Raw genomic sequence first — 18,971 nt, forward strand, 5'->3', positions numbered from 1 at the left:
ATTATGACACAAATACACATCTATCAACAAGTGAATCTAAAAATCAAGTTAATAAATAATCTGATAAACAGAATAAGCTGGTGAATATAATAGAATCAGGGGCATAGAAAGGGAGTGGACTGACTATTTTGGGGGGGAAAGGGGTGTGGGGGTGCGGGAAGAGACTGGACAAAAATTGTACACCTATGGATGAGGACAGTGGAGGGGTAAGGGCAGAGGGTGGGGTGGGAACCATGTGGAGGGGAGCTATGGGGGGAAAAAAGAGGAACAACTGTAATAATCTGAACAATAAAGATTTATTTTAAAAATACATCATGGGAAGGGAAGGCCATTCTTAGGAAGTTTTGAGAGGGACAGACATTGATGATTGTCTGGTCAACAAATACTTATTGAACAGTTGCTATGGATCTGGCTTTGTATTCTGCATGAAGCTGATAGCAGCATCATGGCCTCTTCTGTCAGGAAGCAGGAGAAACTGACAGTCAAATGGATCAAAACAACACCAAGTTGCTGCAAGAGAACCTAGCAGGGACACTTAACCCAGGATGCCAGCAGGCTAGGGAGGTTTCCTGGGAAAAGCAAGATCTAACGTGCAACCTAAATAAGAGCAGACAAGTGCAGCAGGGTTGGGAAGAGTGTTAAAGGCAGAGGGAACAGCATGTGAAAGGATTAGAGATGGAGGAGAACCCTGCACATCTAGGGGCCCATCTCACCTGGAGGTGAGACAGCAATATGAAGGGCCGTGGGGAGCAAGGGAAGGTTTCAGGCAGGTGGGAAGTAACTGATTTATCCTTTAGAAAGATTTCTGTGGTTACATATAGAGAAGGGATCAAAGGGGATAAAATTAGAGAGGAGATCCTTCTGGCAAGATGTCAAGAGAGGGACATCTAAAGGACCCCATGCCCCTGGTGGTGGCACAGAGACCCGGGTTTGAGGTCCTGCCCCCACTCCCCCACCTCGCTCTCAGGCTGCCTGCTGGCTGACCCTGGGCCAATGCCTTCCCTCTTTCTGTAAAATGAGAGCATTGGGGTGGGTAATTTCTAGGGTCCTCCCAACCTGAAGAGTCTATGATGGAGGAGAAAGGCAGCCAAGAGGTATTTTGGTCCTGATATTATAGGACAAATCAAGGTTGGAGTGTCCTGAAAAACCACTAAAAGGAAGTCTCTGTGAGTGGCCACCTAGTCATTACCCTTGACTCACCCTGCCAGGGACTGATTCGGGCTTCTGTCCATCTTCTATTTCCCCCAGGGCCTTTCTCCCCTGCATTCCGGTCTGTCCTCATAAACAGTTCTTCCTTTTGGCATCCTGGAGGCACAGGGGTGCGGGCCATGCAGGCCTGAGGCGGGTGACTGAGGCCACCCCAGAGTAAACACAGGGGCCTGAGGCACATTCCACCAGGGAGGGGCACCAAGAAGGGTTGCTTGCCTGTGGAGCCTCTCGGAACTGCCTCAGCTTCTTCCCCAGGCAGAGAAGCTGGCGTTAGGCCTGACTGGAAAGCCCAGGACTGCTAAGCTGAAACTGCAAGCACGCCTGACCAGTCTGGGTTTGCTAGGCCTGGGTTCTCAAGAATGCCTTTCTTACTGGGGAGGATGGTTCCTGCTTGCTGGATTGCTGAGAGGATTTAAATCCATCCCTCCACTCACCAAAGCGTCTGTGAGTGCCTACAATGTGCCAGACTTTGGCGATCGTGCAGGCAAGAATTCTCTGGGACTGTAACTCTTAAACCTTTAGACCCTGGCTGGCAGTGGGGAAAGATTTACATCATGGCCCAGTACACACACAAACACATGCACACATATGTATGTATTCTTTCTACATGTGATATACTATGATATTTTCTAATGTATTTTATTTTTTTAAAGTGCTGGTTGCTATCTGCAAAATTGATTTCACAGCCCCCTAAGGGCCAGGGCCAGCCATTGATAGGCCACTGTTCTAGGCCAGTGGTCGGCAAACTGTGGCTTGGCAAACCACGGCTCCTGAGCCACATGCGGCTCTTTGGCCCCTTGAGTGTGGCTCTTCCACAAAATACCGGCTCTTCCACAAAATACCGACTTCTGCGCATGGGCCACGAAGTTTTAATCGCACTGTACGTGCACGCCCGCACGTGGTATTTTGTGGAAGAGCCACACTCAACGGGCCAAAGAGCCACATGTGGCTCACGAGCCGCGGTTTGCTGACCATGGTTCTAGGCAGCCTTCCCTAACCAATCTGTCCCTCCCTCCCTCGCCCCCTCCACCTTTCTCTCTGGGTTATGTGTGTCTTTTTTGTGCCCCACAAGCCTCACTAATGGCACTTAGCCTGTGACAGAAGTAGCTTTATTTGCCAATCTCCCCACTTGAGTGGGAGCTTCCTGAGGGCAGGGATTATATGACTATGACTATGATTATATGACTATGTCTGATTCATCACTGGGTCCCTGGCACCTCACACAGGTCCCATGACTCAGAGCTGATTATGAAAGCAGGCAGGCGAGCAGAGGACCTGCCCACAAGTCCCTCATATTCTTCAACAAATTATATAAAATTCAGCCCCTGGCACATAATAGGCAACGCATTATTTTGAGTAATAAAAACAACCCATTATCGTCATGTGCCATTTAACAATAGGGAATACATTCCGAGAAATGCATTGTTAGGTGATTTCACCGTTGTGCCAACATTGCAGAGTGCACTTAACGTATACCTAGATGGTCTAGCCCACCACACACCTACGCTGTATAGTATAACCTATTGCTCCCAGGCTACAAGCCTGTACAGCATATTACTGTACAAAACAATGCAGATTGAATCAGTCACAGGAGAAAATAATGCAATCAAGAGACATGGTAAACATGAGGTGTATGAGTACACTCTAAAATAATGATAAAAAGTACAGTAAATACATAAGCCAGTAACATAGTCATTATTATCATTATCAAGAATTACATACCATACATAATTGCATCTGCTATACTTTTATATAATTAGCACAGTGGGTTTGTTTCCACCAGCATCACCACAAACACATGAGGAATGTGTTGCACTGCGACCTTTTACACGGGCGATGATGTCACTAAATGATGGGAATTTTTCAGCCCCATTATAATCTTACTAGAGGCCTGATGCATGAAATTCGTGCAAGGGGCTCAGGCCTCGCAGCCCCGTGGCCCTGCCCACTGGTTGTTCCGCCGTCCGGTCTAATTAGCATATTAGCTCTTTATTATATAGGATAGGACCACCGTCCATGGTTGACCGAAACATTGTTATACAGAATATGACTGTATATTTCTCTGCACGTCAAAAAGCTTGAAAGCTTAAGTATCAGAGTTCTCAAACCAGCGGCTCTCATCCACGGCTCAGGGAAATGCAGCAGGGAAAGGAATGGTCCTTGTGGGGGATCCTTGTGTGGCCTTTGCTAAGCACCTTACCTGCTTATCTCTGCTTTTTTCTACCATCCCAGTGGGTCGTTTGCACTGGACACCTGGTCTCAGCTAGGTTAATAACCTGCTCCTCATCACATGGCTGGTGACAGTCAGAGTCAAACCAAACTTGGTCCCAACTCTGTTCTTATCATTCTCCTTGTCAGCTGTGTTCTGTAGTTTATTTTTTCCTCGGCTACCTCCGCTCCTAGACATGACTCACTCACAGTTGTTCCTTCACCAAACACAGATCCTGGCACCCAGTGGGACCACAGCAATGTTCCTAAATGAATGCAATGGTCCATTTTAGAGTCGTAAGATAAAAACAGTTCCCAAACCGAAATGCTACCATATTTTATAAAGGGTGCAGGCCAATAAGGAAGTGCTTAGGGTATTTGGGATAATTACCTTTAATATGGTGGGAAATTGAGAAATGGACTCTGCCCCTTTCCTCTCTACCCCGCCCCCCCCACCACCACCACCTTTATTCCTCCCGGAAGGCTAAGCCAGAGCTGTTGGCAGCTTGCACACACATCTCTTCGTGTAGCTGTTGCTTGCCTCAATGCTACTAGCAGAAATCACTTACAGAATAACTGCGCCACTAATCCTTACTCCCTCCCCGCAATTAATGACACCCCAGGCGAGTGTCTCAGCTGAAAGGCACATTATTAATATTCAAAGGAAAAAACCCTCATAACCATTTTAACATATACAACTAACAATGAACTAAATTTGCTTTGTGGAAGACAGAGAGTGAGCATCCCAAATTAGTTTATGTAAAAGCTGAAATTCTTTCCCGAAAGGTCTCAGTACCAGCCTCAAAGAATATCCTGATCATCAGAAATGCCGTTAAGATTCCCGCCAACATTATCCCCTTTGTTGTCTGAAATGTCGAATCAAGCACATCTGGCAAATGTCCTAGAGCTCACAAATCTTTCAAACAGCGTGTAATTCGATGGTTAAAGAGATAACGCCACCGCTTAATCTTAATCGTGCTGCTCTTCAAAATAGCACCAACTTTCCTTCAATCAGAAACAATGGATTTGGCTTCTTAAAAATATCACATACGAGTGATTATTTGCAGAGAGGGCCCCTCTGCGCTTGAACCTGTGGGTTCCAGACAGAATTTAAAATCAAATCGCAAGCCTCCTTTGAATGTGTGCTCAGTTAAATGGACAATGGGAAGAAACGGTGTGAATTGGGGTCCCAAGAGTGACCCCCATGGCCTGTGGGATTTGCTGTTTTTGGGAGGTAACTCCAGCTTCACCCGGTGAGGACAGATGGAGAAGGAGGATGAAGATCATGATGTGGTGAGAGTCGACACTGACTGAGCATTTGCCATGCAGGGGACACTCAGCTGAGGGGGAGGGGAATATTGGCATGATCCCTGTCTGACCAAGGAGGAAACAGGCTCTGTGGGGTTAAAGAATTTCCCCAGGAAATTTGGCAGGAAGTGGGATCCCCAATCGGGCTCCCCTGCTCCGAGAGGTTTTCCTCTTTCCACTTGGCCAGGCTAGCTCCAGGATCGCCTGTCTACAGAGGCAGGGCATGGTGCTCCCAGTGGCTTTTCTCTGCTCCCACCCAGCCGGAGAGAAGCTGCAGAGTGAACCCCCAGAAATGGAAGAGCATGTGGTCCTCTGAAGTTTCTCTGGGATTATTTCAACAGTTGAAAACCAGAAACATCTCAAATGCCCAACAGGAGGGAACTGATTGAATAATAGATGGTATGTTCTTAGCATCAAATGCAATGCAGCCATTAGCATGGGAGTGAAGACATGGATCTACTGATACTCAAAGGCGCCCATAGTTTATGGCCGGTGACAAAGCAGGGCAGTTTAACCGTCAGCATTACTGAGTACTTACTATGTCCCAGGCCCTGGCTTGAGCACTTCCCATATTGTATTTTATTTTGTCTCACCTAGTCCTCACAGCAATGCTGTGAAGTAGTGGTCTTGATTACAGCATTTCCACTGTCCAGATGACAAAATGGAGGTGGGGTGAAATGCGTCGCCCAGGGTCACACAGGTTATAGGCGGCAGAGCTGGACTTGGAACCCAGGTCCAGTTGACTCAAAGCTGAAGATGACGTTTAGCTGGTTCTGAATGAGAAGCTGGAGTTTACTAATGAAAGAAAGACCAGAGCGAGCACTTTCCTTAGAGCTCAGACACACAACAAGACCCCAGGACTATAAGATTGCCACAGGGCAGGCACTCTTTCTCTCTAGAGTTCTCTGCCTACTTTATTGCTCAAACTGGCCAAAGAAAAAGAAGGTCTCTCCATGCCACCAACAAACCCAGACTCCTTTCATCTTGAAGCCACTGCCTTCACCTTGTAGGTGAGACACTGGAGACCCAGAGAGGACAAAACACCTGCCTGACCTTACACAGCCTGCCTGCAGGACAGCCGGGCTGGGCCCCGCTTTCCCACTGCCAGCCAGGCCTCCTTCTGCAAACCTGTCTGCCTCCAGGCTTCCCTTGTGGGTTCCGGAAAAAAGGCCCAGCGAGTCTCCCGCACAGCCCCTCCCGCTGTCCTCTCTCAGCAAGACAAAAGGCAATTTACCTAAATGTATAATCACCTGGAGGCTGGCAGGCAGGAGCGTCCCTGCCTTATCTGTGGTATTGTTAGCAGCGCCATAATGAAGGCTTTGTGAGGGATAATATCCCACTTGTAACTGCCAAGTAAAATGCCCGCACCGATCACACCTCCCGCCAGCACGCTTGGGCATCGGCGACAAGCAAAGGGGGTACAAAGGAAGAGGATGAGTCCCTCCACAGTGCCAGGGACTCAATCCCTTCCCAGTCCTCTCAGGAATCTATCACTATCCCTCAAACTGAGGGGAAACTGAGGATCTGAAAGTAAGTTATTTACTGACGGATGCAGCTACTGAAAGGAGGAATTGGCATTTGAACCAGGTCTCTCTGACACCAGAGGCCACGCTCTGAACCAACAAGGTGTGCTGTGGCCTTTTCTGGGTCAGGAACCTCTTTGAGAATCCAGGCAGAGCTATGGCCCTCCCCAGAGAAGTGCACTTGAACCCAGGGAGAGAATTTTGCTCACAGAGGGTGGCATCAGCCCGTCCAGGATCTTTGCTCCAGGAATAACCGCCCGCCCCCGCTTGCTGCCTCTCCCTGCCTGACCTGCGGGAATTGCCCCTTGCCCTCCTGGAAATTCCCCTTCCAGCCTGTGCCCATCGGATTCTGGTAACAGCCCGTGCCCCGCCCCCTATGGCAGCCTCCTCAGCCTCCTCGAGGCATCCAGAGGACACAGCTTCCCCTTCCGTGGCTGGAGTCAACCCAGGCCAGCACTGCAGCGGTGTTTTGTCTCCTTTCACAGAAGTGAATGCCAGGCCAGGGCGCAGGGGCAGAAGTCACACCTCTCTCCCTCAGCCTCCTCAGCCGAAGCTCTGGGAGTCAAAGCAGTTGGCTGAGAGCCCTGCTAGACCTCGGGGCAGGAGAGGCAGGCGTGGTCAGGGGCCAGCTTTAGAGACAGCCAGATCTGCCACCAGATCCCAGCTCCGCCATTTGCCAGCTGTGTGACCTTGAGCGAGTCTCTTAACTTCTCTGAGCCTCAGTTTCCTCATCTGAAAAGTGGGGGTAGAACTAGGACCTTCCTAGTTGTGGTGAGCACCACTGAGATGATGCAGGGGGCACAGGGAGAGCCGTGCCTGGTCCATGAGGAGCTTAATGCACATCAGCGATCACAGTTGCCATTATTTACACCTGGTGTGGGGGTGCTGGTTGAGAAGGGGCTTCCTTAACTCCATGCTCCAAAGGGAGGAGCCAGTGTCACCTTGACAAACTGCCCTCTGACCTCCACCCACCTGCTTTTGATTCAAAGACTGGACTGGAGGCCTGCAGGTCCCCACTCTCTCCCCAACCCTCAGCATTGTTCTGGATCTCCCCGGACACAGACCTTCACTGAGCCCCAATGTCTCACTGCCCCAGCCTTAATTCAGCCCGCAGCTTCTGCCAGCAGGAAGACAGAGGTCCCAACAGCCAGGCCTCTGCCCTTCGGGCCATCATCCACACCCAGCTGGAAAGCGGGGGCAGAAGGGAGCAGAGGTCAGAGTCAGGCCAAGCGAGTGACCTCGGCCTCGGCAGGTTGCTCCCAGAGCTGCCTGTGTGCAGTGGCATCATGAGTGTGTTTAGGGCCTGCAAACTCAGTTATGAGTGCTTGAAAAATAACAGTGGGGACTGGGGAAGCAAGCAGAATAGCAACAGCGGTGCTGATGTTGGTGACTTTACCTCTCCCCCCCCCCCCCCAGCACACACTCGCTCTGGAGTGAGTGTGGGGAGACATGATTCCGTTGGTCTTGGGCCCGCTATGCCTCCTGTCACGTGAGCACCTTGCCACACTCAAGATGACTCTAGTATTTGAGGATATGTATGTTTTACCAACGTGGTCTGCATCTGGACCTCAATCGCAGAAATAACTGTTCCAACAATGTCAGAATACCGACTGCGGATTCAATGAGATGACTGCACACTTCCTAAGAGACTCCCAAGGGTCGTCATGACGATGCACACTTTTCCCTTTACCCACCAACTAAAGGACCCAAACTCTCGTCTGGGACAACCCGAGCTGTGCCTGTGAGGGAGGTGTTTATGAGGATTGCATGAGGTCAGGCCTGCCGAGTGCAGGGCATGGCACCTGGACATGGAAATGCTTCCTACTACCTGGTGGCCATAGTCCTTGCCCAGACTCAGCCCTCCCCAGCCACAGCCCTAATCCAGCCCTGGATCTGACCTTGGAGGCCACACCCCAATCGTTTCAGCGTTTTTAAACCAAACATATCCACACTACCACATTCAATGTGATTTTTTGCTTTCACACTTCAAAAGGATTTTTTAAACTTTGCTTGGTAAATTGTGTGACCACCAGACTTTAACAACCGGCTGGGATTTCTGAAGAGCCATGTGCACACTGGAGAATTCTTGAGGAAACCAAGCCTCCAAATTGGTTTCAAGTGTAATAAAATTGTTTTGATTTCTAACTTTAATAATTAATTAAGCCTGAATGCATTAATTATAACATTTAGTAAGTTCAGCTTTACAGATTCCCTTTATTTTAGAGCCAATCATTTTCCAAGCCTCTTATATTTGCCCAGGCCTTGAAAAACTTGTGGGCGCTGCACCCTGCACCTCTGGTTCCCAGTGGGCGAAGCAGCCGGGGCTAATCCACCTTTTACTCACCACACCCAGACGATGCTCCTTTGCAGGGGAAAGCAAGAGCAGTCCTAAGTGCCCACCCCCCTCGCTTTTTTTGGGCAGGCTGTGCCCAGACAACAAACCCAGTCAATACTGGTGATGCTGTGGTCTTGGCCTCTGGCCACCACCACTGCCATCCAAGTTCAAAGCTTCTTTCTTGTTGGGAGTTGTGACGAGGGTGTGGCCACCCTCACTTCAGGCCCTGGTCCTCGCTCGGGACCTGACCTCGCCCCACCAGCTCACGGAGCCCTGCATTTGCACAGAGGGTGTGGCTGGGCTTCGGGGATGGGCACCTGTCCACAGGCCAGGGTGCTGCATTTGTGTACCTCCCATGTGGCTTGGAGCCACGGTTCACACAGAGGTCTTGACCCCAGGACAGGAGTGCAGCCCCCACGCCAGAGCCTCCTTCCCCAGAGCCTGTCCGCCTGGCAGTTTGGATGAGCACGGAGCCATCCCTGCGGGTTGGATGTGCCTCCTCCCTCGGCATCTGGTCACACACACACTCAGACTTCAGGCGCTCACACACTGCCCCCGCCAGCCACACGCTGCGTGTCACACACGCTGGCCATTCCCATGCGCGCACTTTCTCCGCTTCACCTCAGAACCACCACTTGCACACTCACAGGACACACCTATTTGCACTTGCACACACACCACCCTGAGGTTCTCACACGCGTTCACCCATTTGGAAACATGCCCGTGTGTGCCCATGCACAGACTCCCTGAGTGTGAATTGTGCGCCAGCACACTTTCTGCCCTGGTGGAATGAGGTGGGTGAATTGTTTCACCCTCTAAGCCTCAGTTTCCTCATCTTAAATGGGGACAACCCCATCTCACTCGCTGAGGAGAGGACAGACACGACCCTCTGCCCACAGAGCTGGGCGCCTCCTAGGAGCTGGGCCGGAGTGAGCCCTGCCCTTCCCCCAAAGCTAGACGCCTTGTTTCATGTAGGTGTCCTCCCTTTCCCGCCCCACCCCACCCAGGGTGGGAGCTGCATGGCCCTGGTGACCGCAGGTGTGCTTGGCTCAAAGGTGTGCTTGGCTCAAGAGGTAGCAGAATCAGCTTGTGGGTCCCGGGCACTTGAATCCGCCCGTTTGCCCTCTCTGGGCTTGCCTGCCCCGGCCTGCCCACCTTGCTTTGAACAAAAACCATTAGCTGAGCTGCCGCTCTTCATCCTTAGGATGATGATCCTTGTGTAAAGGCCTCCTCCTTCCCCACAGGGAACCAGAAGTCCCAGGGGTGCTCTGATGAGTCTCTCAAGATCTGAGAGGCATCCAGGGTGGGAATCAAAGACCCGTCAAAGTGATGACCCTAGCTCCCACTTCCTGAGTGCCCCCCTCGTGCTATTCATCTCGACCAGTCCTCACCCTGCCCTCTGCGGGAGGGCTGGTTAAAGCCGCCGTAGAGACAGGGAGCCCGGCTCAGTGAGGGAGAGGGATTTGTCCAAGGTCGCCAAGAAAGTTGGCGACAGGACTCGGTAGGACCCAGAACTCCCAGGCCGGGCTGTGCTGTCACGCGGGCCCTGACATCCACGTTGCAGAGACAACTTTTGCCTTTCCTTCTGGCCTGGAGCATTTCCTGTACACCAAGCACTGTGCTGGGCACTTTTGAGGAATGATCTCACTTGCTCCTCACAAGGAACCTTCCAGGCAGGCTCCTTCATAGATGAGGAAGAGACCCAGAGAGGTGCTGCAAGCTCATGCCCCAGCCTGGGCTCTTATCCATCATGCCACACTGCCTCCCTGCCAGCCAGCTAGGGGCTGATATTGCCTTGCATCTGTTGTGAGATTTTCAGACTCGCTCCTTTCCCACCGGCCCGCTGACCTGCAGACTGCACTAATGACACCCTGGGTGACCTGGGCCCCACGCAGGGGCCTGTGCAGGCCTGCCCCTCCCACCCTCACTGTGAGGCAGGCCCCAGGCCCGCCAGGGCTTTGAGCTTGCTGAGTGTGGTTGGCGCCCAGGTATGAGCCCAGACAACCCATCCTCCTGGTGCGGTTGGGCTGCTCAATCTGTGGCCTCAAGTCAGAAAAGGAAACAGCAGCTGGCGGCCCTGGCATGTGCTCTGCCCTCAGAAGCTCCGTTTGCTGAGGGAGGGGAAGAAATTCTTCCCCATTTGTCCAAATCCCACAGGGTAATAACCCTATTACTTTTATGTCCCCAAATGTACATTACTTTATCCACTCATTCATCATATGTTTATTGGATACATTTTAAGTACCAGACCTGTGCTGGGGCCTGAGGACCTGAAGTGAATCAGATGTGGCTGCCCCGTGGTGGTGGCAGCGGCGGTGGCTGTGACTGGGTCAGGGAGGGTGACATCCAAGCAGGGTCCATGGGGGCGGAGAACAGCCAGGAGGGCAGGGCTCCAGCCACACACATTCATGAGGGTCCTTCAGTTTGGATTGTGACAGGACTAAAAGGAAATCCTGTTCATCAGGCAACTCTAAATTCACACCCCCTTTCCTGGTCACACGGCCTCTAGTGCACTGTGGATTTATACTTCTTTGAAAGAAATACTGAAATAACGCTCTTATATTACATTTGGTTGCTTATGTTAATTGGAGTGCGGGTGAATTTCCCGCCAAAATATAAGATGGCTCTGTCTTTTGGTTTTGTTCCATCCACCAAAAGGGTGGATTACAAACAAATATTTGGTAATATGCAGTTACAATCGGCCCGAGTTTACACGTTTCCCGCACTCCACCGCAAATCTATATGAACCGAGTTAAAGACGGCTCCCGCGGAGTACGCGCAATTCACGCGAGCCGACTTAACTCGTTTCCCGCACTCCAAGTGTTAAAAGCATTAATTTGTACAAGTGTAAAACATACCACAATTGTTATATTCTCGCTTAGGTCTTTCTTTACTTACATACACACTAAGGCCCAGAAAAGGGAGGCCTTGCACCTGAACCAGGTCCTGAAAGGAAGGGTGTTCCCCAGTGAGGAACAGCATGTACAAAGGCCCAGAGGCGCTGGTGAGCATGTACCCAGGGGGACTGCAGGACCTTAGGGTGGCTGCATTTCACAGTGAGAGGCGAGTGGGGGAGGGTGGCAGGCTCGGAAGCAGGAAGATCTGGAGGGCCTTGAAGTCCAGGCGAAGGAGCAGAGAGCCTTTTCAGGGAAGGCTTCTCAGAGGGGAGCCTGTGGTCAGATCTGGGGTCTCTGGCAGCAGGCTCCTTTTCTTTTCTATAAGAAGCCCAATTCTCCTAATGACTGGTGAGGCCCATTGGGTGGGAGGTAGGAGGTGGGTATATGCAGGTGGCAGCAAGGTCCCTTCTAAAGCTGCAGAAGGAGATAGAGAAATATTTCTGCCCCCAAAGCAGTCAGATCCAAACGTGAAGAATGCCTGAGTCAAGCCTTTGGACAAGAGAGATAATGTGCCATTTGCATCACATCATATCAAGGCTACACACTGTCCATAGGGCTGATCACTGTTGGTGTTGACCTTGACCACCTGGCTGAGGTGTGCTTGTCAGGTTTCTCCACTGTCATTTTTTTTACTCCCTTTCTAGATTGTCCTCTTTGGGAGGAAGTCGCTATGCAGCCCACACTTAAGAAGTGGGGTTATGTTCCATCTCCTTGAAGGTAGCATATTCCCATAAGTTACTTGGACTTCTTCTACAGGAGATTTGCCTAGTCTCCGATTTTATGCCTTGTTATCAACATCTTTATGCTGGGTCTTTTTACTGTTTAGAGGTTCAAGCACCCTATTGGCATTTTGAGGAACCTACAAATATTTTATTTCAATTACTAAAAATGCATGAAATTACCAAGGCATTAAATTGGAGGGTAGGAAAAAAGCCAATAATTATTTTTGTTTTTTCCTACTGTCGAAACACTTTATTTTTTTTTTTTTTAAGTTTTTTCTTTTTTTTTTTTTTAAATATATTTTATTGATTTTTTACAGAGAGGAAGGGAGAGAGATAGATAGTTAGAAACATCGATGGGAGAGAAACATCGATCAGCTGCCTCCTGCACATCTCCCACTGGGAATGTGCTTGCAACCCAGGTACATGCCCTTGACCGGAATCGAACCTGGGACCCTTCAGTCCGCAGGCCGACGCTCTATCCACTGAGCCAAACCGGTTTTGGCTGTCGAAACACTTTAATGAGAGACTTGGAAATACCAAAAATAGAAGAACCTTTCTAGTCCTACTGCTCAGAGCTGACTATTATTCACATTCAGTTTATTATTTTTAATTTTTCTCCTGTGCTCAGTTTTTACTAGTACACAGATTATACTATGTAATTTTGTGTCTTGCCTCTTCCCACCTTTCTTTTTCACTTATCATATAAAAAAAATTTCTCCTATGTTGCAATACAGACTTCATAGCCATATATTTTCAATTGCTGCTAAATATCCCCTCACGTGACTCAGTGTCCCCCTCCTCCACCCCGCTCCCCAATTTAACTCAATGCCTAGCACATAGTTAGTGTTTGGAAATAATTTGTTAAATGAATGAATATATGACAAAGTAATCACTCAGCTGTTTTTAGAAACGTAGCTTATTTCAGTTTTCTTGATTCTAAATAGATTATTCCCTCAGGATAGCGTCCCATAGTGGAATTACTGGGCCAACCGGGGGGGGGGGGGGGCAAAACTTTTCAAAATAAATGCACCGAACCAGAAATCTCCCTCCTCCTCCCTCTGAACCACCAGCAGTTGTACCAAGGGTAATAATTTACAATTGATTAAAGAGTTTGTGGGGTGTTTTCCCCCATCATTTTCCCCCTCTTCTCCCCCCTCCTGCCCAAAAGGGGAGAAATTATCTGAGAAGGTGAAGATGTTCTCAGACAATCATATTAACATATTCCAACAATTGCAATTTGCAAAATAGTAATCACAACTCCCGGGATCTGGGAGGCGTTAATCAAAGCGGCAGGTTTAATTCCATTTTAAATATTGATGAAATGTGCTTGGGATGCCTCACCCTGGCGTGGCAGGGCCTGGAGCCTCTGCGGGCCAGGGAGGTGGAGGGAGGGTTGGTGAGCAGCTGCCGGGAGGGGAGGCATCTGCGATTCAAATTGGTGGCTGTGCAGCCAGGTAGAGAGTGAAAGGGGTAGTGAAGAGGGCTGTTAAGTCCATTGCTGTCAATTTGTAACGATCAGGGAGGGGCCGAGGACCGGTTCCGCACAATACTCCCGGTTTGTCTGGTTTCAGGGGTTACCACTGAAGAGGTTGCAGCTGCACTGATTCGAATAGCCTGGAGACTTCAGAACTATAATTACCAACCAGGCTGCTCGTGTGGTGGCAAAAGTGGGCTTCACCAGCGCTTAACTCCTTGTGTGCCGCCACTCTCCCCCCACCCCCACCCCGAGGTTGGCAGCCACACTCAGATTCCCAGGCAGCCTCCCCAGGGGAAACTGAGGCCCACTAGTTGCTTAGGGCAGTCTTCCAAGCATGCCGGACAGCCAGCCTTTTTCCTTAGCCCACTTATGAAGAAATAGTGGGGGTGGGGGTGGGGATGGGGGCAGACTCACCCTCCAGCACCATCACTTCTGCCTTGGAGTGGGAAGTCAGGCTTTGGGGTCTGATGAGCCTTGGTTTGAATTCCAGTGGATACAGACCTAGGACAAGGCTCATCCCCTCTACAAAATGGGGGGGGCATCTCCCCTGCCCTATTGGGCGATCACAGAATCAATGAGATCTGGTGTTTGTAAAGCACAAAGCACACAGAAGGCTGTCAGTATGCCTCCTTCTCCCTGATCTTGGACATGGTGCTTCCACAGCAGAGGACGGTGGGCAGGGGGATCTGATTCGGAGGGCAGGATTTTTGTTTTAACTCTCAGGGAGTCCCCTGGTTCTCCAGCTACCGCCATTTGTCACTCAAGGAGGATGGGTCATCCTATCCTCCCTTCTCTTAGGCAAGAGCTGTAGCTCTGAGAACTGCCTGAGGGCAGGGGTTTGGGTAGTTCTCCTTGTCCCCAGTGCCAGGCACAGGGGGAACCAGGAATGAGGGAGGGACAGCAGGCAGACAGCGTGGTGCTACCAGGCCTTAGTTGGGAGTCTGGTGAATGAAGCATGTGTACGATTCGATGACACTTCTCATGGAGTGTAACCCAGGGAAGTTCTCCCACATGTCCATGAAGGGATGTGCCCAAGAACGTTTATCCCAACATTATTCCTGGTAACGGAAGCTGGGGGCAACTTGCATGTCCAACACTGGGAGGATGGATAGTAAAATGTGATGGAAGCCCACTGTGGAATATTAGGCCCAAGTTTAAAAAAAAAAAGCCATGCAATAGAAGAATTAAGAAAGATCACCAAGAGCAAAGATGTGTCATTAGAGACAAAGGCTAGGACCATCCACCCCCTCACATTCCCAATTACTATGTACAGAAGCAAAAGATGGACAGTGAAGAAGACTGACAGGGAAAAAAAAAGGATTCATTTGAAATATAGTATTGTAGGGGAGCGCTGGTGAGCAGTGGGTCCTAGGGCAAATTAAGCCTAAAACATCACTGGAGGCAAAAATGACCAACCTGAAGCTGTCCTACATCAGGCACATCATGAGAAGGCAGGGTTCTTTGGAAAAGACAATAATCCTGAGAAAAACAGAAGGCAGCAGGAAAAGAGGAAGACCAAATACGAGATGGATTGGCTCCATGAAATAAGCCACGGGCGTGAGTCTACAGGAGCTGAGCAGGGCTACTGAGGACGACACTGTGACCCTCACTCATTCACAGGGTCGCCAGGAGTCAGAGCCGACTCAGCAGCATAAACACAAGAAGCAACGAACTAGATGTATGTGTAGCTACAAGAATAGATCTTGAAAATGTACCACTGAGTGAAAAAACTAAGACAATGAAATTCACAGCACAATGCCACTTGTGTAAATTAAAACCACATACGCACACAAAACCACCGTACATATTTTACAGAGCTGCATGCATGTTTAAGGGTCATATCCCACCATTCGAGTCTCTGTCGTGGTTGGGGAGGGGCTAGGTCTGGTTGGGGGCGGGGGATAAGGAGAAAAATAAAAATCAAGTCAGTCTGCAGAGGGGCCTGGAATAGAGAGATGATGGTGGTGGACTGTGGGCTGAAGAATGTGTTCTGCTCAGCGCTCTCTCAGGTTTAGAAAACAGGTCAGGCCTTGTAGTCAAACAGCCCGAGGTGGAAATTCGGGCTTTCCACACACTAACGCTGGCTGTGGACAAGTGGCTCGACTTTTCTGAGCCTGTTTGTCCATCTGCAGAACAGTGGGATCATTGCGGTCATTTGGTCACAGGGATTAAGTTAAGGGAGATAAACACTTGTTGGGCCTTCACGAACATCAGATGCTCTCCATTCCCCACTGAACGGATCTGATTAAACAGAGGGTGTCAGCCCCCTGGGAACCACAGGTACTTGGAAGGGTCCAGAACGGAAACTAAGATCCGAAGGCTCTGGCTCCCAGTACAGCCAGCAGGGCCTGGACCATCCTGGGGGTGCTGTTTATGGATGTCAGACTAGGCAGATGCCGGAGGGAGCTACCCTGTGAGTACCTGTTAGGCCGCCCAGCCTAGAGTGGCCTGTGTCACTCCTACCTCCATCAGCAGCATCCACCAGCTATAACCCTTTTGTGTTCAGTTCCCCCAAGACCAGGCAGTCACAGGCAACTGAAGGATCCATTGTTAGTGAAAGGTCTGTTCCTTCCCAACACAGAGCTGGCTAAAGAGACTGGCCACCAAGGCCACCCCGGGGTGCTGGATGGAATTCACCCACATCCCAAGACCCCACCTGAGGGTCTCCCGGGGTAGATAAGGCCCCGTGAGCCCCAGCGATGACCAGCTCTTCCTCTTCCCTTGCAGATGACGATGAGCATGAGTGGATTATCCGGACGTGTCGGAAGGGCTGGGACGAGTTTGTGGGTCACAGGCCCACGCTGTGAGCTCTGTAGCCACCTCGGCCAGAGGCTTCCCTCTGCTCTACTGGCATCGGCTGGCCCTGGTGGCAGACTGTAGTTCAAGAACCTGAACTTGACTCGGGAATAAAGGCCATTTGCACTTCCGCGTATTTCCTATGCACATGGGAGTTTGAGAACCATCACCTTACAATAATAGATACATGTAATTGAAAGAGCAACTAATGTGTGCAGGTAGTGTGTGTGTGTATTATCTTTGCTCCTCACAACAGCTTTCAAGAGAGGGAATCTGAGGTTCAGAGAGATTGAGTGACTTACCCCAGGCCAAACAGCATTTGAATCCAAGTCCTTTTGAAGACAAAGTCCAGAATCTTTTTACTATACTGAGTTGCCTGACTTACCAGTCTTGGTCTCACAGGGCAATAGAATGGGATGACTGTGCCCAGACTCTCAGCTGGTACCTTTGGGTAGGCCCAGGAATGATTACCCAAGGGCTGCCTCTCCCTCTGGCAGCTGCTCCATTTGAGCCTCATGCCCAAGCCCAGAATCAGTGCGGTGCTATAGAACAAATGCAGCTTTGGCATCATACACACCTATATTTAAATCCCAGCTCAACCATAGGTATCATGTAATTTTGGGCCAGTCACTTCACTTCTCTGAGCCTGTTTCATCATCTGTAAAATGGGTATAATGATGCTACAAACAATAGGGTAGCTGTGTGGATTGAACGAGATAATCCAAGGAGCTGTCACTTAACAGGTGTTCAATGTGTGCTTGCTTTAAAGAACAATTTGTTAGCTGTGCACAGAGTAATTATTCCTCAAAATCACCCCCCAAGAGACCACATGCCAGCTGACAGCCAGAAGAGGAAGCAGGGACATGTTCTAGGGCCACAAGCATCCTGGATCTTTGTATAACTGTCCCTCCTTAGAGGCTGCTGGATCTTGCAGGTTCCTGTGCCTTGTCCCATGGCTCACCAGGAGCTGCCCAAGAGGGAGTCAGGCCTGGGAGGACTCGGTGGAGCCAGGAAACTGGCCCTCAAACTAGGGAGCCAGAGGTGGCGTGCTGGGGCAGAGTCAGGAGTCAGAGGGCAGCTTGGGCCCACTCAGCTACATCACAGAGGGGTCTTGGGAGGTGACCTCTCTCTTCTGGTGCAATAACACCTCAGTAGAGTGATAGGGTGGAGCTCTACTGGGGAGTTCCAAACTGGGTTTTGAAAAAAGAAATTATATCCATTCATGCAAACACACACACAAAACTAAACTATTTTCAAAGATATATATCTAAGTCAACATTTGACAAATAGGTTGGAGGAGGGGGAAGAGGCAGAGATAGGGTCAGGGATGGGAGGTGCAACAACTAATAAAATAAAGGGGGGGGGCCTGCAGGGGGTGATGACCTTGTATACCCTGAGCTGAGGTTTACAGGGAACTGCGCAGGGCCATGGCGCCCGGCATGTGGGAGGGTGCTGGGGAACCCTCTGCACCAGACAGGCCACGCCTCTCCTCTCCTGCAGAGCTTTGGCTTGAATAAACTGTTCTGCTAATAATAATAATAATAATAATAGTGATGGCAGCCAGCAGAAAGGTACTCTCTTACTCCCCAGATTACAGATTACGTGGTGGCTCTGGAACCCAAAGAGGTCAGCATGAGACCCGGACTTGTGCCCAAGTTCAAGCCCTAGCTCCCTTCACATCAATGTATCAAATTCTCCCCCATCTTTCAAACAGGTTCCTCTGTGCCTCCCTCCCTGGCCCCCCCAACACCTCCTCTTTTGCAGCTATTCTGTGAACTCCTCAACCAATTAGATCCCTTGGCTCTCACACCATGTTGGTGGGATCCGTCATTCCCAGCATTTGCCAGATGGAGAGCTCCTCCAGGGCAGAGTCGGCTCGGATTCTCAGGGTCCCATGAGCGAGCCAGCACAGGAGTGGGACAGAGGGCAGCAGCCAGATCTCCTACAAAGCTCATTAGAGGAGAAGCCCGCCGTCACGCCTTTAGGACACTCAGTTTACTAACTGGGAAACAGGACCCATTTTCCAGGAAGGGGACTGCACGGGGTCCAGGGGCCTGAGCCTTGAAGAGAGCAGGAAAGAAACGGAATCCCATCGCGTTCTGGATTTAAGTGCCAGCACTTCTACTTGCATTAACTTTATTTATTACACAAATAAGACATTTACAAAGCACAACATGAAAGGTATGTAACAAAACAAACATTGGTTTTACAAAAAAGTGCTTACAATATTTTTCCATGTATGTGTGTGTGTTTTCCCCTTTTGTATTTAAATAAATAGTCTCGATGGCCTGTACATTCCCAGGCTGCTCTAACAGGCTAGTGGAGACATGTCTGAACTGCAACATGCTACGACCATGTGATCCACGCAAGGAACAGACCCTGGGGGAGCCCCAAGGCAGAGTGGGTACTGGGTGACCCTGGGTCGGGTGCAACTGGCCATCGACTACATGGTTGCTCTTGGGGCCTCAGGAGCAAAAATCAAAGTTCCCCAAGACC

The 18,971-nt window shown here is 50.1% G+C and overlaps 1 protein-coding gene across 3 annotated transcripts in view; it reads left to right on the forward strand.

Annotated features, from left to right (window-relative positions):
* Positions 1 to 16,611, forward strand: part of MORN5 (MORN repeat containing 5) — a 27,961-nt gene extending 11,350 nt beyond the window's left edge. For all 3 annotated transcript variants that reach the window (XM_023755959.1, XM_006091125.3, XM_023755960.1), the window contains one exon: positions 16,407 to 16,611. In XM_023755959.1, the coding sequence (XP_023611727.1) occupies positions 16,407 to 16,486 (80 nt within the window). In that variant the 3' untranslated portion in view covers positions 16,487 to 16,611. The remainder of the gene's footprint in view (positions 1 to 16,406) is intronic.
* The last annotated feature ends 2,360 nt before the right edge of the window (positions 16,612 to 18,971 follow it).

The sequence above is a fragment of the Myotis lucifugus genome, unplaced genomic scaffold, assembly GCF_000147115.1.
Source record: "Myotis lucifugus unplaced genomic scaffold, Myoluc2.0 scaffold_87, whole genome shotgun sequence".
In the NCBI taxonomy this organism is placed as follows: domain Eukaryota; kingdom Metazoa; phylum Chordata; class Mammalia; order Chiroptera; family Vespertilionidae; genus Myotis; species Myotis lucifugus.